The sequence below is a fragment of the Syngnathus leptorhynchus genome, chromosome 3, assembly GCF_054491065.1.
Source record: "Syngnathus leptorhynchus isolate UIUO chromosome 3, UIUO_Slep, whole genome shotgun sequence".
Lineage (NCBI taxonomy): Eukaryota > Metazoa > Chordata > Actinopteri > Syngnathiformes > Syngnathidae > Syngnathus > Syngnathus leptorhynchus.
The window spans coordinates 7,914,219-7,936,614 of record NC_141197.1 but is presented as its reverse complement, the minus strand read 5'-3'; the positions used below and the strand labels follow the sequence as shown (position 1 = coordinate 7,936,614).

Here is a 22,396-nt window from a genome sequence, read left to right as displayed (position 1 = left end):
TCAAGTATGTAGTATCCATAAAAGCAACGCATTCAGGTTTCTGTTGTGTGGCCTGACGACACATTTCAAGGACAAGAAATCAATTACTACAACCAAAGAAAGCAACTAGAAAACATTTTCCCATCAACAAAGGAGCACACATTAGAAGCATAGTAGCAGATGTGATACTTAGATGAAATGAAATGCGAATGGCCGACATTCAAACGAAAGAAAAACTACCTTTTTGTCAAAGAGAAGGGATTCAATTGCTATTTGGGCTAAACAATTATTAAATTCTAATCGATTGCATGCAGTAGAATGCCCTTTCCAGACTGCAAAGACTTGGAACTTAGAAAAGGAAAAAATGCTTCAGTTCAGTGGGTGGGTAGTTTTGATCGCATTTATCTATATTTTGAAATAGTATCTAAATGAGTTCAGTGTTTAGGTGTAATTTACGTGTTGACATAATTTTTTTTCAGGAAACATGATAAGTTGAAGTGATAAAGCCATCAATATTGTGAAAGTCTGCTACTTCTGGGTTCTGACTTCTTGACTTTTATTTACGCCATACTTGTTTGGCAGAGTTCTGTGAAGTTGTCACAATGAAGGCTTAAAAGACTGCATGTCAAAGTGTTTGGTAAAGTAAGAACAAATTGAAGTAGATAAAGTTCATAGGCCTTTATTTTAGCGTAAGCCTAACCAAGTATATGACAAAAACATTTAAAAACATCCATGTATTGTATAATGAATCTGTTGTTGCTTTGTTGTATAGATTAATTTATTGCTTGAGTTTGTTAAAAATTACTGGTACACGTAAAGATTATTCAGTCAAATTTCTATTCACAAATTTAGAAAATTTGATCCTAATTTATTGCAATGAGTTGTACTGTTGGCTAGTGCATTGAAATCCAATGCGATTATTCTATTATTTGCAGATTTTGGTCATGATGTCCATTCTCTTTTTAATTTTAACTTTACGTTCACCATAATTGTGGGGCTGTAGATGCAGAAAAGATTATTTATTTAGCGATTGTGGACTAATGTTTTTTTAAATCAGTCAATACATTTTTTGTTTGTTTTTTCATGTAGTCATCAAAATAATTTAAAAAGTACTTTAATAATAGTGTTTCAAGTGGAGCACAAGAAGTACTCAGTTTGCCAAGAGGAGTGTCAGGGGAAAAAAACGCCAGCTAATTAAAAACGTTTAGCTTCATAATTACTAAATGCCAAGACAAAACCTGCTCACAAGCAACAAGCAGAACCTGCTCTTAAAATCAATGTTCAAGTGCCAGGTTAGACAAATCTCAATTTTAACGAGTCAGAAGATCTATTCACACATTAAATGGTTATTGGTGCAACGAGGCTTCCAGTACTGATTTTATTTTTTTCGGAGAGTATAACTTCCTCCATATTATTGCCCCCCCACTCACCTGCAACATAGAGGTGCGCTGTGCGACTAGAAATGGATCCTAGGTTTTCGATGGTGGCCACACATTGGTAAGTGCCCTCATCAGGTTTGTTGTGCTTTGAGTGAACCACATGGGTGAAGAGGAGGGAGCCGTCAGGGAGTATGCGCCGTCTCTCATCCGAAACCAGGCTCATGAAGGTGCCATCTTTCTTCCACTCTATGCGTGCTGGTGCGGCTGCATCAGTGTGTACAGAACAGTTGAGCTGTGCAGAGTTACCTCGAATAGCCACTGTGTCTTGGGGCTCCACCGTGAAGCGGAATGGGTTGAAAGGCTGTGCTGCTGATGCTGGAGGGGGGGGAAAAAAAAACAAGGGAGAAGATTGTGAGTTGGATTCCAACCACCACATCGCAAACTTTGTCATATGATAACAATATCTGCTGTGAATATCACAGTCACAAAATTATTCATAACACACACAAACACTGTATCTAAATGTCTTTGGTATTATTGTACAATTTGGATTCATATTGTTTTTGGTGGGTCTTTGGAAATTAACTGTGCAAGTCATGAGAAAATTACTGCTTGCTAATTTTTTTTTTTTTAAAAAGAAATCTTGGAAGTACATGACTGGTCAAACACTAAACGTTACATTCTCAGAGAAAAGCACACGGACACTTTTCATTATGAAACCACAAGCCCCATTGAAATTGAATAGAAGAGCCTGATAAATATAACCCAGACTCGCCTCCCTGGCAAGTTAATGCCTATGAGCGGAGAGTGCAGTGAAGTTGTAGCAACGGTGGGGCGCGATTGCAATTTTCTTTTCTCAGCTATAGACGTTAACATCATATTGAAATAGATAGTGCCAAAGCCAGACTAAGTGCAATTGTTTTGCATTTGTACTCATCCATTATTCAGGCCCCAGCACCTAAGAGTCATACGGTGGTATTGGTTAGACAAATAACAGCAATTGCCATTTCTGCAGGGATGGGGAGCGGTGGAAAATAATTAAGGGGGTGGAGGTATTTTAATAATGCAGTGAATGGAGTGAAATAGGAGGCGGAATGTTAAACACAGTTTAAACTATGCCTGCTCTCTTCCAAAGAAATGGCTTGTCTCCAAGAGCAAGTGAGGGAGAGAGAGGAAGGATAGAGCTACTAGCGATGTCAGCGCTTGAGCAATATAACTTCTCGGAGGTAAGTCCTCTACCTTGCGGCGTCAACTCCCTTGTGAGCTCCAAAGAGAGAAGCTTGTAATGTGGGCTCCATTACCAAGCAATATCAATACTTAATGCACTTATCTTGAAAGCTCAACTACAGAAAAATTGCGATAGAAAATGACTGAGGTGAATTATATTTTTTCAATTGCCAGCCAATTCAGCGTTAACACTAAGCTGTGCAATCATTTCGATGCTAATTCAGCAGGGGGTTGGGGGGGGCATTCTATCTAAATGAATGACTTTATAGCATACTAGATAGCGTGTGCAGGAATTTTTTCAATCTCACTTAATTTTTCCCCAAATTTATGGATATTAACTAGAAGAATATTTTTGTTCATCTATCAATGCCAGCGACGAAGTGGCAGGCTGAATAATGAAATGCTTTATTAGATTGTGGAAGTGACAAAAACCTGCATTATCCATCTGTTGTCATTCATACAACAGAATAAATCATGGGTTCCTGCAAGGTGAGTTTTATTACACCGGCTCAGATTTCACACAAATCAATTTGTGACAAAATTAGTGAATTAACAGTTAAAATTATTATATTTGCACTTCAATTTATTTTCAATTTCAACCAAGATTAAAATTCAAGGGGGTCTTAGTTAGGTTATATGTGCGTTTTGTTTTTTTCTTCAAATATATTGCAAACTAATGCTTATTCAGCGTGTGTTTTGGGGTTTTTATTTTAAACTTAAATTCTAAAAAGCATTTTTAATCGCTTCCATGCAACTAGAGAGCCTGCCCACCCATCAAGGGAAAAAATTAATCAACCAATGTAAATATTTTATTAAGTTCTGAAAATGTGTCTTAATTGTTTAATTTACATGTGCGTCTAAAAGCACACGTACAGAAAGCATGTCAAGGGCATTTTACGAAGACACCTGGGAACAGTTCTAAATTGTGAAATAAAATTCATGATATTGCTCTTTTAAATTCCCCCTAATTGCAAGGCGGCTTTCAGTCAGAGAAGCCGAGCGTTTATATTGTGAAGAATATTAATACTTAAGCAGCTACAGACTCCCTCAGACGAGTGACACAAAGACATTCTCTACTTTACACTGAATCTATAGGGTAAGCGAGTTGGGTTAAAAGAGGATTTTTACCCAGTACTCTGCAAACGCTATCCTTCCACATTTAATAAGACGCACAACAGATGTTTTTAGCAACATTTTATCCCCATCATAGCGATAGTAAGGGGGGGCGGGCTTAGCTTTAGGACTACTCTCAAACAAAATGGCCAACCATCTGCTTTCGGCAGTAAACAACATCAAACATAAACCGAGAATCAAACAACAAACAATAAGACTGGTGAATGGTAATGCGGCCCTTATTTTTTCCATACATCCATTATCCAAACCGCTTTATCATCAGATCATGCACTTCAAAACTAAATAAAATAACACACATGAAATGCATGTTAACGGCCAAAGGAGTAAGACAATGTCAAGGCCACCGAATTAGTGAACAAATTTCCCTTTTTTTTCCAGACTATAGGATTCACAAACATATTACTATGACCTCTTAGTTTCAGCCTCAAGCATTTCTGACTTTCAAACTTCTATAAAGAGAGCCATCACTGGGTGAGTTTATTGAGGCAATGTTGGAATTACTGTGATATAGTAGCCATTCATAGAAAGTGCGTAAGGAGAATTACTGTATGTCCAGTCTAATACGTGGGTATTTTGAATAGTCTCAAATGGTTTGAGGGAACAGAGCATCGGCTTGCCTCTGAAAATGAGGAAACACCACAACAGGCAACCAGTGAGAACGAGGGAGCAGAGAGCATGAGGCTAGAAAATGAGATTGTCTACTTGATAAGTATGGGCTGTTACCTCTGTCCCAAATCCACTTTGCTCTGTGTCATTAAAGGTTTTTCGGGAGCTCAGCTTAAGGTGATGCCATGATATCCTATACTGCGCTCTCAAGCTGAGGCAATATTATTAAGCAAAAGCCCATGTTGGAAAATAACAGAGCAAAAGTACATTGGTGCATAACTCATCCAAGCATCTCCATGAAACAGGCAAGAGCCATCCTTGTGGAAAAACACTGAAAAGGATAGCAATAAAGAGTCTGCTCGCACAAAGAACCTGTTTTGTTCCATCAGTGGCTCAGCAGGAAACCTCTTCCCTTACTGAGACGCTGTCTGAGAGCAACCATATTGACTACCCTTCTTATTGAGCCACTCTTTAGACAGAACTTTCAAAACCAGTTGGTTTTACATTAAAGGAGCCCCCTGAGTGACTTGGGGGGCAAAGGCAAGGGCAATCTTGGTAAAACTCTTCTCAAACACACAAAGCCAGTGAAGAATTGGAATTGCAATTTAAAAGTCTGAACGGCAATGCAGTACAGGTCTTGTTACTTTGAAATACACTGCAGGCCCTTTTTTTTTTTTTTTTAGTGTGACCGAAGACATGAACAAACTGTGACTTGCTTGAATGTCGCCACACGACTCACATTAGTCTTCACAGAGTCAAAAATAACTGTGCAAATGAGGACAGACTGATCTATCAACTGAAGAGGAAGCCTGACTTTTCTTCCACTTGTCTCAATGACCATCTTATTTTAAAACAGTTTTTTGCGATGGGAGAGACGTTTTAAGTTGCAAAACAGAAAGCCAATAAAGTCAAGACAACCAAGGTACTTCAGAGAGATGCATGGTTGGGAGGTGTGTCAAGTTTGGCTGTCTAGCTGATATAAATATTTAAATCATACTTGTGAGATAACCTGTTAATGATAAACAAACGCTTCCTACCTAGATATTACTGGAAACCGGTTCCCGAAAAGAACCGTTTTTTTAATTCCCACCCCTGCCAGGTAACCACACAAAAAAATGAAAATTATGTGGTTAAGCCTTATCTGTGTTACACAACATGACCCATTTAATATATTTAAATATTTGGAGCAAAACTGAACAGATACCTCCACAAATGGGAGAATGTACAGAGAGATGGATTTTCTTCTGTGTTAGTAGTTGATCGAGATCCGGGAGGGATTACACAGTGGGGAAAGCTCTAACCTGCTGTGGATGTGATAATTAACCGGCAGTGATTGAGGCTTGGATTCGCCCTCTTATTAGACTTCCCCCCATGGGCCCACAGTGAAGGAGCAACCCACTGAGACAGCAATACAGACCAATACAGATGCTGAGTACACTTTTCTTTGGTAATTTGAGGAAAAACACAGTGTTACATTACGATAGGTTTTAAACGGAATTTCAGTCAACCACTGATAACTGAATATTCCACACCGATTTCATAAAAGACACATTGCGTATAGGCCCAAAGCACAGATGAGACAGAATTTGTTTCTGAATAATTCGGGAAACCAGGAAAAAAAAAACAAATCTCCAGCTTCCTCCCAGTCCTGTGATCATCCAAGTCTGTAATGATTTCATCCATCTGGGGACAAGTTACCGGATCTACGTATGGACATGGCCAGGAAGTAGTCGACAGACTGGGCAGATTGAGCAGAGTTCCTCCTCTCTGTGAACACCGCCAAATGAGATAGTCATCTGAGACAGGAACTCACATTCATCTTTCGCCCTACCAGTTTCCACCACCCTCAACCCACCACCGCCACCACGAGACGAAACAAACATCTATGGATTTGGAAAATATACCCAATGGTGTTCTCTAGCCCACTGGTTCTTGCAACCACTTATCAAAACACAAAAGAAATCAATGAACTTCAGAATTCCCTTCGCATTTAAACGTAGCAAATTATAAGCATCCGATTCTTAAGTCAATGTTTCCCCCCAGTTTGGCCTTGTCGGGAAAAGGAATAGTTTTGAGTATGATGTACTGTACATGATCGGTCACCTAAAGAAAGAATCTCACCGATAAACAACGGATAAACCGATACTGCCATTACTTATTACAAAATGAATTATTTACAAGAAAGTGCTTTCTTCCCTAATTCAGACTCTAGTCCCCTTAAATCACATTTTCATTTTGGTTGAATAATCCTATTAATCTGCATTTAGCCTGGAATTCATGTTGCCCTCTCTCGAGGACACAGACACTTTTTATAAAATCATGAGCTGGAAAGGCATTGTGGAATTTTATGCCCGTGGCCCCAATTGTGTGTTGAGGTTTATGTAAACAGCTGAGAGAAAGAAAAAAAAAACAGAAGAAACTGTTGTCCCTGTCTGCACGTGGAAGGCCGTAGACGTAAATATAAATTCCCATACTGGGATGGCATTCTCAGACGAGTTGATTTGCTCTTTCTGAAAGCAATGTGAAGGAACTCTGTTCTTTTGGGAGATTTTGCAGTGCATAAACAGCTTCAAAGTGCTTGATGGGGAGGTGCTGATAAAAGAGGAGCAAGTCTCTGCATGCTCGCAGCCTTTCGGAGAAAATCATTTAACACTGTCATACAAGAGATCAAAGTCAGCTAGATTATTCTGGGAGGGAGACTTAATGACTGTTTTACCTGAAATCGAATATGACTCAAAAATAGAATAAAAAAAAGATTGTTAACTTAAAATGCATACAGACATAGAAGTATCCTGTGCAACATGGACGCAGTTAAGAAATGCATTTAACGACAGCCAAGTAATAAGAGTGGAGTTAAGCGTGGTCACAGGGTTGAAGTGTTGGCACCATTGGACTATCTCAAAATGAAAAGGGTGTGAGAGGCTTTTAGTTATTATTGGTGTCATCAAGATTGTCTAACTTTCTTTGAAGTTCTCTTTCATACAAAGACTCATTTTACTCTGAGCCCAACAAACAAAACATTGAAAAATAATTCGATGCATGAGGCCTGCATGCAAAAAAAAACGAAACCACTTGAAAACTGCTTGAAGAAAAAAATCTATAAGGTATGATTTTTTACTTTTAAGTGTGCTTATGCTTTAGTGTCAATATAAATAACGGAAGACCCTGCAAGGTCTCGTGAAAGCTTGCTTCAAGTTCAATTTTTTTTGTGTGGTTCACAGAACTTGCGGCAGATGAAAAGGTAACGTCGTTAACATTTTTTGATTTTCCCCTATTTTCTCTATGATCGGAAAAACGAAAATCAGAAGATGGGTTATTATCTGGTTTTTTATTTTATTTTTATTTTTTTTATTTTAGTTTTTAAACAAATATGAACAAATATTTTTCATGCTGTTTTGTATTGAAAAATGAATGAACAAATGATACGAGGACTCAGCGACCGTACAGAATATGCCTGTGGTTTTTAATGAGTTATTTGAACTGCCATCAACTAGTTGTGCTCATATTGCTGGTAAACTTAAGATGATCTTAGGAGCAAACTACTATGGCGGAATGCATTAGAAGCAGAATTAACTGCCCAGGTCTATAGCCAACCACAAAACAGACAACTTGCCCAAAGGGCTCAATGCAGACGGTGGTGGAGCTTAAGTCACAACTATTCTATATATTCAAATCTGGCTTGCTGAATGGTTATCAGTGAGTCTACGATGTGTGACAATCCTCTCAGAATGACACCCTCCTTCCTCTGGGCATGCTTTTCCATTCAGGAGATCTGCAAGCTTGCCCACATCTGTTCAATCATTACACTGCTTTGTTTGCACTTTTGTGCCACCACATGGATTTTTTTTTCTTCTTCTTCACGCTCCAACAGCGAGTGTGAGGCCGACGCCAGTCTCTGCTTGAGTAACTACACAAACAAAGGATACTGGAGGATGTAGTAAAGTGGGTAGCAAATACTAAAGTACTGCAAAAAGATCACCTTTAAAAGGAGCTGCATCATTTCGTATCCTCATAAAACAGCGACGGGCGCACACATTTTGTCATACATGCCAAAAAACCTTTCAGCTCAGAGGCAGGCTAATCATCATTAGGTTTGCAACTAAGTTCAGCATTTTGCAAGAAACGTTTTATAGTCTACAATCCTCTTTTGAAAACCAGAACTGGAAAGCTCTTTGATAGTAGAAGTTAAACCATTTGTTTTAACTAACTTTTCTGAACAGGTTACAAAAACCTCTTGCAGTACTGCTTGAAGATTTCCAAATGGAATAAAAGTAGAGAGATTACGCCATATTATTGTATCATATCAATTTGGCAGAGCCCAAACCACAAAACATTCCTATCTCAGCAATTACTGGAACGCCTCAGTCACTTAGTTAGATAAATCCTATTTCCTGAACACCGACGGCTTGATCGTGTGATGATATCGTGCGCATCACGAGGAATCCCCTCTCTGTCTCTCTTTCATCATTCTATCTGCATGTGTCCCTCTCTCGATGGAAACACACATCGGGCGGCGCATGAGCACTTGACACAAACATGTCCTGTGGCAGATTTGATCAGAGTGCAGCTGGCGTGCTGTCTTATCATTCGGCCAAGGTGTGTAAACAGTCTGTTGTTGAGAATAACAGCCTGTAAATGTTTACTGTATTTCAAGAGCAGACTTAACCTCCACAGAACAATACAGTCTGAAAACCAATTCTCCTGTAAACAGCAGCAAGTATTTGGAGGTGGGTTTTATTTTCAATTGGCTCTAATGAGGCATTCAAACATGCTTACCAGCCACTAAATGCAAAGCTCTCCTGTCAGTCTTAACTGTAAAGTTTCCATTAAAGGGGCATTAATAAAAGATGAGGTTTATGTATTTAATATACTGCGTACAACCTTACTTATTATAGTTGCCATAAATAATGCACCGAAGGCGTGTCAGATGGGGCTGCGTAATGGTGAGGTCACATTTTTCTGCCATGTTGAAATTCTTTCACAAATAGATGAGTGACACATCTTTGGGACAATGGGTTTGGAAATGATTATGAATTGGTTGCACATTTTTCGTTATTTGACTATCCCTCTCCGATGCAACTGTGTTTTCCCTTTCTTTGTTTCTCCCTACAAGCCTGATGTATAATGAGGAGTGCTGCCTTAAATGCGTGTCGGCGAGACGAGCCAAGCTGCCAAGCAAATAAGTGGCTGAGCAGCGGCGGCTGATGAGCAGTAATGATTTGTGTGTAGTTCAGTCTTTCCCCTTGAGGGTTTCATGCACATCCCACCCGTCCACCCGACTTAAGAAGGCAAGATGGCCCCAAATGTGCCTAAATTTCAGCGATGGCTCTGTCACAATAGTGCGACCAGCGCGGTGCAGTTGCGCGTTCATTGACGCGCTACAGTTGCGCGTTCGGTGGTGCGCTGCAGTTGCGAGATCGGACAAAATTAAGATCCCTGCGCACTGAGGTCCACTTAAAATTTGGAAAGTATATTAGGACTCTAAAAATATTTTCTAAATTTAAGCGACGGCTCTGTCACAATAATGCGACCAGCGCGGTGCAGTTGCGCGGTCGGTGACGCGCTAAGGTTGCGCGTTCGGCGGTGCGCTGCAGTCGCTTGATCGGACAAAATTAAACTTCCTGCGCACAGAGGTCCACTTACATTTTGGAAAGTACATTATGACTTTGGAAATATTTTCTAAATTTCAGCGACGGCTCTGTCACAATAATCCGACCAGCGCGGTGTAGTTGAGCGGTCGGTGACGCGCTATGGTTGCGCGTTCCGCGCTGCGCTGCAGTTGCACGATCAACAGAAATGCGCAAATGAAAAAATGCTTTAAAAAGGCGGGGGGTTTTTTCTTGAAACGGATTAATTTTTTTTCCATTATTTGTTATGGGAAAATATGACAGCCTTCTGGAACAGATTGTGGTCGAAAACCGAGGCTCCACTGTATGTGTTTCAAACATTATACAAAGGCAGAAATAAACATATGTTAAAAGGATATTCATTTGAGCAGAGCATGTTAACATTATTGCCACAATATTTCTTTTCCAGCTATCAATAGGTCTTTGATTTCAGCCAACCCAAAACCCTTTATGTTGAATGCAAAGGCATGGTAGCCCATCCACTTGATGGAACCATATAATAGAACAGCAAGTGCAAACAAAGAAAGTCCATTTACATCCCTACGGCAGTCACTAGCGTAATCTTTTTTTTTCTTGATCAAACAATTAACCTTATTGGCTGGGAGGAGTGATCCCACGGTATGGTAGGTGTTAAGCGCTTAGAAAACAAACAAACAAAAAAAAAACCTCATACATGATTAGTCACCAGAAATAGTTTCCATATTTAATCGCCTCTCTTAAGCAGAGTGCTTCTTGCAGGTCACCCGTCCTCCTGAGTGTTTGCTTCAATTATTAATACTGCCCTTGAAGGTTGTTTAGCCAAAAGGCGAGGCAGTAGGACAAAGTACGCACAGGCAACATCAGTCCTTGTTTACATGCTTGTGAGGATTATGACCGAGTGCTCGCCAACTAATCAGCCACAGTGCTGTCAATCAGACGTGGTTGCTATGGTTTTACTTGGTCAGATTTAATAACAGTAGATAGGTGTCCTGAATATAAAGACAAAACGACCAGAAATCCATAGCAGCAATCAAGTAGTAGATTGTAAATTCCTAGTTGTGTTAAGGCTCTTTAAAAGTGCTCAGGGTGAGACGAGCTGTGGTGCAGCGATATGAAATTAGCATAGAGAATAATTATCTTCAAAAGCAGCGACAAATACACACTTCCAGCCAAAAGTGAACACATTCTTAAAAAGAACATTCAGAAGAGGAAGTTACACCTACAGTGTGGGACTCCCTACCAAGGTGTCTTGGTACATTAAAAAATCTTTGGATAGCAAAAAGAAATGGCAGCTTGCCCAAATCCACAATTGGAGTGGACCCTGATTTACAAATGTTATGAAAAAAAAAAAGTCAGCTTGCCCAAATCCACAATTGGAGTGGATCCTATATTATATTTTGGGTATTCTCATTTAATGTAGCAACACGGTCTGTTATTGGCGCTCTATTATTGTAACAATACTATATTAAAGTACCTTGATGGGTTGGTCATTACTCCACACACGAGTAAACTAAAGGAGTTAATGGTGCACAAACAAAAATGATAAAGCACTCAAAGAAGTTGGCGTCTTGGCTACAAAAAGTTTGTTTATACGGCTTCATTCGACCGATGACATGATTTTGAGTTAACTCCAACTCTTTCACTAAAATCCCCCTTACAAGCACTTCATCTTGCAGAAGAAAAGTGAAACAATGAGACTAATCTGTCAAAATGATGTGTGTTTGTTGTTATGCTGTGCATTAGGGGATATGGCAAGTGAATGTTTTACTGATAGCTTCATCCATCCTGAGCACAGGCAACACAAAGGTAATGGAAGAGCCATTCTGACGTGGATTATGGGAATGGGAGCCAAAGCAAACATTGCTACCGTTTAAGCCTCTTTATACTCGGCGGGGCGCAGTAGAGTTGGGAGTTTTTGCTCTAGCTTTTGAACAAGCGAAAAAACGACAAATAAAAACCGTGCATGCTAGAGCAAAGGGACACAGAACGGATGATGCATTTAATTGTATTGAGACATCGATCAAGAAGGCGGCATCGTAGGTGGTACATGCACATCGCACACCGCCCCCTCCAAGCTAGCTAGCTTCGCAGTGGCAGCAACAAGCTGCCTGGTGCCTATTCGTGGTAACTAATTACAATGGAACGGTGCCGGAGAGGCCCCATTATGTCATCACAGCATGTGACCAAACAGACCAATCACGAAAGATGATCCGTATAGCATTCGAACCGCAGCAACAATTTTGCAGAATTGCTGCACGACCCAATGCTTAGGTCATGAGATGCAACGCGGCTGTTGTTACCCGTGCGAATATAAATAGGCCTTTACTCTGCATGAAAACTGCATTACAACACAAGACCTTGAAACTCTGTAAAACAATTCCAAGGCAAATATCTGCAAAAATCACCTTGAGGCTTAGGCTTCAGTTTCTACTCTTTTGACGATGCCACATTTCCTGTCATATGAACCTGTTTGTACATGCCATTGGGGATGAGATAATTAGCTCAATCTTTGTAGGGATCTGCGAAAGCATTGGCAATTGTGCATCACTGCCACAATACTTTTAACACGAAGCCAGAAAAAAATGAAAACAACTTTAATGAAGGGTTGCTGTGAGTATTTTTTCCCACTTTCGACAGGAGGAGCATCTGTCGTATTGAAAGGCAGAGGTGATAATTGGTCTTGGCTCTTTTGATGTGCAAACAATACCATCGTGTGTTTAAAGGCTGGACTACCCTGACCGGCAAGGGCGGTCCTAACATAGCCAAAATACTGCTATCGAATCTCATCCACTAATGAGAAGCTCCAAAGATCTCAAATAAAAGGTGTAAAGTTGCCCTTTATTTAGGATCTTTACAAGTTCAAAGAACCCTCAATAGGAGGTCCATAGATGTTTGACATCTCAGCAAGAATAGTATATATACTCCCAATACAGATAAGAAAAGCTAGTCCAGGGGAGGGCATCGAGTCCATATTAAAGGTGAAAGGCTTGATGAAAGACTCAGTCGATGTTCTGAAGTGTACAGCTTGTCAAAACAGCAGGGGGACAAAGAAATAGGGCTGTCTAGGACCATGTGCTCACACCCTAGAGGCCCAGCCAATGTTCTTGCTCTCATACACAGCCAACATGGTATTTCCTGCAAAATGTAGGGGGCAGGGCACTGGGCACACCACATGATGTATTTTGGTCATATGGCTTTAGTCTTCTCAGCTTACCCACTTTGGAATATTTTTTCTTTCAACTTTCACCCAAGATAATTTTTCTGGGTTGTAGTGCATGATGGTGTTTACAGTTTTTATGTTACGAGTTGAGTATAGTCGGTCTGGGTGCTTATGGAAAGATCACCACTATACACACTGATATTGAAACTACAATTAATAAACATAATTTTTCATTGATTTCAAAACTTCGTATTTATTCAACTATTAAAACTTAAAGGGACTTCATTCCTTTTAGTTAACTGATCATCTACAAACTCAAGTTTGAAATTAACTTTAAAGACCAACAAGACAATATAGAAGAAGCAAGTCAAATAAGACTATTTTAAAAACAATGACAACAAAACTCAAGTATTAATAAATATTGATATCAATGAATATTATATGTTAATATAAATCAGTAAAGCTATCTCCCGGTACTTTAGTGCCATGTGGACGCATTTGTGGTTGTGATGTTTTGTTGATAGCAAGCACCTTCACGGCCAAAGGAGGTACCAATAACAGCTTAAATGAATATTTCTATGTCAAGTATTTTATGTTAATACAACACTGACATTCAAGTTTTGTCTTTTTGTCTCCGTTCTTTCCGTGAAACATTCTTGCACACTTTGTAAAATAAGACTTCTTGTCTTGACAAAACATGCATTCCCTCACCCTCTCTGATCCCATGCAGCAAGTTACAACTAGCAGGTTGTTACCTGATAACAACTTGATGTGTGATTGCCTTCAGCAACAAAACAAAGCTGCTAAAAATATATCCAACGTCTTATCTGAAAAGACGCTTTGTACACAAAAAAGGATTTTTCAAATTTCAAAAGATTTGTTTTTACCCGTGTCACACACATTAAGATAAAAATATCATCAATCAAATTTAAATTTAATATTCAAGGCTGTTGGCTGCAAACGGTTTTGGACGCTTATCACGAATAATCCAATCTTAACACACCTCACCCCAAAAGAAAATCTTACATAAAAATCTTGTAAATCATTAGATGGTCAGGTGTTTGACCTTCCTGGTCGGGAAATTGCGAAAACAGTTTGCTTTTTGAGTTCTACTCAAGGATATCCAGTGCGGAGCAGTGTAAAATTTGCTCACGAGTCACAATTGTTCATTGCATGACCCAACACTGTCAAAGAAACGAATCAAATATTAAGAGAGATTAATAGTCAGGCAGAAATCAAATGTTCTATTTCATTCTATTGTATTCAATTAGCCTTGAATGCACCCTGGGTGCAGAAACAGCAAAATCGACCACTTGATGGTTATCGCCAGTATGATGGGCCAATCACACAGGTCCAGATTGCAAATGTGGCACTTCTAAGGGGGTAGGGGAGTGGCGCTCTTGTATTGTTGTAGGAATCAAATAGCGTTGCCATAGCGACCCTCGGTCAGTGGCCGCCTCTATGCAGTAACCAGAGAATGGAGACCCCCTTGGGTTCACCTTCCCCCCCCCTCTTGCCGCCAGTGTGTTTATTGGAGGTCGCAGGTATCCAATTGCTGTAAGGCAATGGTCAAAAAGTCACCCTCGAAAAAAAAAAAGTCTAAGCCCTTGTCGTTGATAAAGCGCTCCATACGCACAGTCCACATTTCAAACATGCATTCAGCTTTCGTTTTGGACCGCGAATCGAAATACAAAGTGCCAAAACAGGAGCTGAAGCTTGTTGATAGACATTTAGGGGACAGAGGGAAGGAGAAGTCCCAAACCTCCAGTCAACACAAAATAAGCAGTTTACTGTTTTCAAATGTCTATGTGTGCGTGCACTCCCACACTCTCACAGCACACAAGCCCTTCCTCAAGCTAACACAGGTAGTATTGTCTGCAGCATGGGGCGCTGCTGGCAACGAGCCAGCTCGGCCAGTCACTGGGCGAGTCTTGCTCCAGTCCACTGGCTTTACCATGCTAGACTCAACAGATCGCTCCAGCTCTTTAACTCTTTCCTATTCATAAGTACTGCCATCACAATCCATGTTTAGTGCTGTGACCGGGGTCCCACATGTTGATATAACACAGCAAATAGTGCACTTCGTATTTTTACAAACATCACAGATGACTGCATGATTTGATTGCGTTGATATCCCCCATGGTGATTTAAAAAAAAAAAAAAAGACACTTTTGATTTTAGGGACCCCAGCTAAGACTGCTGGCTAACCACGGAGACCATCCCAAAGGAGTTGCACTGCATCCTTTGATTCCAGGGACTGTAGAAACGTCTCTTCTTTAAGGTGTACCTTCAAAGGCCTTTTGTTCCTTTGTGGCAATGTTAGGTCGGTAAAAAAAAAAGACCGTCCTTACACTGGGGAAATATAACGATGGAGCAGAGACAAAAAACACACTCGAGGAAACGGAGTGGTTAAGCTCTGAGAGAACCACAGCTGTCCACAAAGAGTTGCCTTATAATAAAAAAACAATGTCCTGATAGTCTAAGAATATACTTTTGTTTTTACCAATATGAAACTGATGGTTATTAAATGAATGTCACTTCACGAGGGCAAATAAGATTATATAGGGCAACATTGATTAGCTATGAAATTATCATCCCAGAAAACCATAAATTAGGTCAATCGTCAGGGCTCAGTGTCGGTCTAAATTTTTCAGCGAGACATACAGTGGAACATAAATCGCCGCATGAATGCTCAAGATGTTTACTAATGTGCTCCATTAGAGGAAGACAAACAATTCTCTCTTTGACTAAAGAGGCCAGATTGAGACGGCTTGGATGTGTGCGGAGGAGGGACAGTGGCTATATTCGCAAAAGGATGCTGGAAATGGAGCTGCCAGCTAGAAGGAAGGATGACATTTCTGGAAGATTTATCGTAGCTGGAGTTACAGCAGAAGAAATACGGTGTGATGCAGAAGGATGGTACAAATAGATAATACGCTTTAAATAATTGCTAATATTGAAACAAATATTTGACATAAAGATATATCATTCAACTGGAAAAAAAACATTTGAAGTGAGGTTCTTTCCTTTGTTTTAATTACATATTTCTTGGCATGAATCTTTCTCCAAGAGCTAGAAAAATAGAAGGTGCTTGAAAGAAAGACTCCTAAGTTCAACATTTTATCTCACCAATGTATAACACGCAAAAGCATGTTGACTCCCCCAAAATGGACTTTAGCATTTCTCACATTAACTCTATATCCCAGATGCAACATAAACAGTGGAGTACACATTTTACAACTATTTTTAAAGGTTTCTTGCTATTTCCTCCCATTGCTGAATCATCAAACCAACCATGAATTTGCTGAACACATCCCATAAATCTAGCCACAAAAACACATTCGTCTGTCGCCATATACTGTAAAAATACATAAAGCATCTTTACAGGACTAATTCCATGTTGACTAAGTGAAAGACCGTGACAAATGTGTGAATCGTAACATTTGCCAACAGGACCATATGTGCTCTTCTTTTCTGTCACAACAAGGATGCAGAATGAAGAAGACAGCAAGCATGGATTGGATTTACATAGCGCCACAGCCGACTCACAGTGAGTGTTCAACTTTCAATTACAACAGCCCAGTGTGGGTTGTTGGGCCTCGTACATCAATTGACTTCTTTCACCGCGTAACTGTGATAGATTGGTAGGTCAATGTGTAGTGACAGTTTGCATCTCACAAGGGCAGTTCTTTGAACGAGCAGTAAACAAAAAAAATAATATAAAATTTGGAGCCAGAGTGAAAATTGATCATGAAAGACCTGGATGGCTGCAACTCTCTAGTCATATTTTATTATAGAGGTGCAACGATTAATCGACAACTAATTGTTTATCAAATTAATTGATCATTATTGATTTAATCATTTAACTGTGCAGAGACATTGTTTTATTTGAAACTACCCATATCCTCTTAATTTCAGTCCCTGAACGCTCTATTTCTGTAGTTCACAATGAACGCAGATTAATGTTCTTTTGTGTTGAATCAAAATTAAATATTTGCAACATCTGGTTTTATTTGGAAAACAATGATCAGAGTTGTTGTATATTTTTTTGTACACATAATTCCAACTCGTAACATAATCAGAATTAAATTTATGTGTGCTTTTTGTTTCGTTTTTACAGCCCTAGTTGATTGTTTTGGTTGATGGTCACTACAAATGACAAAATTTACCTGTGGCAATAATTTTTTTCCTCAAATTCTGTCAATGTAAATAGATTTCTATTCAGTTTGGCATTAAGAAAGAAACTTTATCCCTCTCTCCTCTACTTGGTGGGGCCTTCTCTGTTCTCTACCTCTGTTGGTCTTTTTTTTTTTTTGGACAGGTCTTAACTGTCACATTAGTTTTGTTACCCTGCATGCGTGAAATTAAATTCTATTTCATTTTCATTACTAGGTTTGAGGAAAACCAGTACATATTAAGGGGTGACAAAAACAGATCTGAATTTAAAGGAACTAAAATAATGGCGAATGAAACGTAAACGTTTGAAAACAGCTCTCAAAATGGTTGTCATTGTAAACACTCAAGTAGGTTACAATGGATTTAAAATGTCTGCACAGCCCAGTTCTAAAGCAAGGGTGTATGAAATACATATTTACTGGCTGTCACATTGATTTATGAATGGTGGCACACAGATCTTTTGTTGCCTGTGTGCACTTTAAGATTATGATCTAAAAAACACTTCTCGGGCTACATGCACATTTACTGTGACCAGGGATGTGCATTATTCACATAACTCAAATTCTCAACCCAAATATACGCAGCGTAACCTCCTAAAAATAAACTTCTGCATCGACTCCCAGTAAAAAGTTTGGACATGGCTTCAATAACATGACATAGTGTGTACAGACTTTTGACTGGTAGTGCACAGCCATATAGACAAGTGTTTCAGAAGCATGCTTGTGGTACAGGCCCGGCATGCAACAACAGAGTTTTCATTCATTTTCATAGCCTGGATTTCTGAAGATTTAAAGAGAGCCTATTTTGCACATTCACGGTCATACAAAATAAGAAAAAAAATGCTCCACTATACAATTAAGTCCTTGACAAAAAACGCATACTCTTGGTTTTCTCTACCTAGTCCAAGGCTTTTGTAGTGTTTACCTCTTTTGTAAGGCAGTCTATATTCACTACTGGTAAAGGAGAGGCTCAGCTATCCCATTCTACCTTGCAATAGCAGAGTGTGGAAAGCACCCAATGCAACCATGAATGCCCCTAACCCCCATTACACCAGTAAAGGATGTGTTACCCTGCTTGGCAATGACACCTCAGACACCCCATGTAGCTCCCTGCCATGAAATCTGCTTGTCTGCTCGGTTTGCAGGCCAAGAATATCCCACCATGCGGACACACTTATCATTTCCCTTCCCCCTCCTGTTGCTGAGGATTTCCAATTCCCCATGCATGATCATTTGCATCTCATTATCTAGGGAAAACTAACACTTTATGTGGCTGTGTGTCTGGTTTACAGAGACTCATTTATGTGCTAATAAGCAAATTGCTCATGGATGCTCAGTGTACAGGCATGCCTCTCTATGTCAATGGGGGTTAAAGAACCCGCTGGACCTATAATCACAATACAGATGCCTTATCCTGACTCAGAAAGATCAATCATTCACCTGGGGATACTCTTTCTATTTTCATAGGCTGTGTGAGTTATTGTACAACTGTGACACAGTACTGCGAGTATAAATTAGACATAGAGCCAAAAAAACATACTTGAATTAACGGCACAGACATGCATGCAATTATAAAAGGTGCTACAGGCGTACAATAAGCGCCAAGAATAACAGGAAAGTATGGATGTCTGTGTTTAAGTATTGTGTCATATGCACTTCCACCAATGTGGGTTGGTAAAGCATGTTAAGCAGTGCACTTTGTGGTTGCCGCAAGCAAACTAGCACACCAGGTTTTACTCTCGACAATAGAGAAGAAAAATAAATCCGCATAACGTTTCGGAGAGATAATCTACCCTATGCACAAATTATGACACCCGACCAGCTTCCGGGAACCGTCCTTTTGTTGACAGAGGTCGTCGTGTCATACGGGATTCGACCTGACAAGCACAGCAAATCACCGCGACGGCGCTAAGTGTCAAGAGGAAGTGGGTTTGTTTGCTTATTATAGAGCTATAGCGAGCTAGGTGGGGTGAGGGGGGGGATTCAGAGGATTGACTGATGGGGAAACAGTGAGTGGTAGAGGGAGGTAGTGACCGGGAGTAACAAGTCCAAATAGTATCCAACCAAAAGCATCAACCAAGATGATTCCAAAACTCCCTGATAGTTTCAGAAGCGGTGAAAAGGAAATGGCATCTCTACCATGAGGTAGTGAAGTGGCACAGTGAGGTCGCCTTGCTAATACCGTAAGATGTGCCGTAGACTGTTTGCACAAGCCTTCTTGGCGGCAGTCAGTAGCTATGTGCTTAAGCACGAGGGCCATAGATTTCATTGTCATCATGTAGTCGGGAGCTCTACGTTCCATTTCCTGTGATGTATTAACTACAAATCTCTTCAAATACTCTTCCAGCCTTACTTTAAAGCACCAGATACCAAGACAAAGCGGTACTGCTCATTTGCTTCTGCTGAGGTTTCTTTGTCTCCAGTGATACACTGATAGCAAGGACCCCAGTGCAAGTCTTTGGGGGCAAGCGGAGTGGTAAAAAACCCGATGGGACTATTCTGGAATCTCAGCGGAGAGTCTAATTACGCTACAAGAGTGTCAAGTCATTTGAATGCTTCTGATAGAGCAGTAAGAGTGTCAAGTCATTCAAATCCTCCTGATAGAGCAGTAATGGCCATCATCATGGCCTTTTGCGCACCAAAAAATTATGTTGGTGTCATAGCTTGAAGAGTCGTAGAAAATCAATAGTGACGCAAGTACAGATGAGCAGACTGGTTTCCGGAGACCACTACTGCGCTTAAGTGTTATGGCACCCCTTCACACAGTCAATTAACCAGATTCATTAAGCAGTTGATAAATTTCACTCAGAATCAATTTGGTTCGTATCTCTCGTTTTGTTTGAAGCCAAATAAAACCCATGCATGAAAACCTGACACTAATCACATGTATATAAATGTTATGCATTAGTTGAACATTTCATGGTTGAATGCAAACTATTCAGTCTCATATTTCCTAGTACAATTCCTAGTAGTCAAATGCTTTTGGTCCAAAGTCTGGTAGATAATTCACTGTTACCGTTATTTAATGCATTTGAAATTGTGATTTGAAATTGAGTATAAGAAAACAGTTTAATATAAGTAACATTATGTACAATACAATGTCTGAGAAATTATAAGCTAATGCAATATCACAAAGATTTGTAGTGTCACATTACAGCAAATGCGGATTGAATACTAGCTCAATCTCTTTAGGCCATATTACTTTGTCATGGCTTAGAACAATCCTTTTTGAGGATTAAGTCAAGGCCAAATACCATGGCCTTTGAGAGCTGAGCTTCTCACTACTAAGGATGAACTGACTCCACTGAGGTCACATATAAACAGCAGCAGATGAAAGCCAATGCAATTTTTCTGAACCTTTCCTCCCACGCTGACCTAATAGCATATGGACTCATCTTTGCAAGCAACAGGACAGACGACCAGCCTGATTGATTGTAAGCCACGTAAGCCACTTTCACTTTCTGCCGTGCCAAGTCCTGTTTTCCTTGAATAATCAAGTAACAGAGTCACCTCAATAGCCCTTCCCCAGTAGCATCCTCTATTTGAACTTTACATCAGTGACGTGAGTAAGAATCACATTATTAGTAAGTAACACATTATAAACTCTGGTTAAAGATGGGTTGTCTGGTTGTTCAACCGGAATTTCTGTGACCAATTTAAAGGCGTTAGATAATAAGAAGCCGGGCTGTTTGCTGATTCGGAAATGAGGAAGTTCGCAGAAGCACCTCATCCACACGGTCACTCATTAGTCAAAGAGCGTGGCCGGACACACTAGTAGAATAAGAGGCTGCTTTATTCTCTCTTTCATCCAATTCACATAGCATCAAAATGACTTAATCAATCCGCCAGATATTATCATCTGCGTATTGCTACTCTTTTTTTAAAATATCAACAAACTTCGTTGTGTGTGGACCCTTTGACCACCTTAAAGACACCTTTCTACAAAATAATTCTTTCTATACCACACGCTTTCAGGATTAACGCAATACCTAAATTCTGGACCCCAAAGTCTGCGTGAAATTGAAATCTAGATGGACTATGTTCTATTTGGAGACATTACATGACCAAACCAAGAAAATGTGCGATGCAACGGGCATTACTTGAGCCCGTAGGCGTTGTAATGTCAAAACAATCAAAACAATATAAATTAATTAGTTGCTTAATATTTAATGGCATAGCCTCACAAAACAGACATCAAGTATTTAAGAATTTGGTGGAAAAAAAAGTCCTTTCCTTCTTTCTCTCTTATCAACATCAGCCTACATTCTCTTATGAATGGCAAACACTGCATCCCTTATCTTCTTTGTGGCAAAGGCAATAGAGGACTAAGCAATGGGCATCCTATTTTCTGGCAACATATGAGCAGACTTTGGAGCTTCAAGATGAATACATCATTTCAATATGGTTTTGTTGGAAGGGGCAATTAGTTTTAGCAGCTCGAGGCTAATCAAATCCAAAACTATCTCCTCTCCTTTTCCTGTCTTCTATTGGAAAGCACAGAGCAGGCAGGCAGTGACAACATTAGTGGTTGCATTAGTTGCCACGTTAATTTTGAGCAGGTCCATGTCAAGAGTAGAGCAATATCTTTGTACGTGCAATATTAATTTTTGTGCGATGGGATTTGTAGCAGGTGCTCTGTGCAACCAGTAAAGTTCCTGATTCTTTTTTTTTTTTTTTTTTTTTTTTTAAAGAGGATCTGCCACTAAAATAGTGTAATAAAAATGTTTGTACTTCCTAAAAACAAAATGTACCGTATTTTCCGGACTGTAAGGCGCATCTGACTATAAGGCGCACCTTCAATGAATGGCCCATTTTAAAACTTTGTCATTATATAAGGCGCACCGGACTATAAGGCGCACCATTAATGCATCATGTCAGATTTTTAATCCAAATCAAATCATTGTCCATTTTATCTTTTTTATTTCAACTTCAGACGCAACAAATTACTTTATAATCACAAAATAATGATCTATAGTCTTTTTGATTCATAGTCTTCATCGGGCCACTTATGATTGATTTCATGACACGATGCTTCGGGCCAGTTTAAATTTAGGAATTAGGTGCATATATAAGGCGCACCAGACTATAAGGCACACTGTCGGCTTTTGAGAAAATTTCATGTTTTTAGGT

The 22,396-nt window shown here is 39.7% G+C and overlaps 1 protein-coding gene across 6 annotated transcripts in view; it reads right to left on the bottom strand.

Moving 5' to 3' along the window:
- Positions 1–22,396, bottom strand: part of neo1a (neogenin 1a) — a 150,112-nt gene that overhangs the window by 73,156 nt on the left and 54,560 nt on the right. For all 6 annotated transcript variants that reach the window (XM_085907121.1, XM_085907120.1, XM_085907119.1 and 3 more), the window contains one exon: positions 1,410–1,733. In XM_085907121.1, coding sequence (XP_085763247.1) covers positions 1,410–1,733 — 324 coding nt within the window. The remainder of the gene's footprint in view (positions 1–1,409; positions 1,734–22,396) is intronic.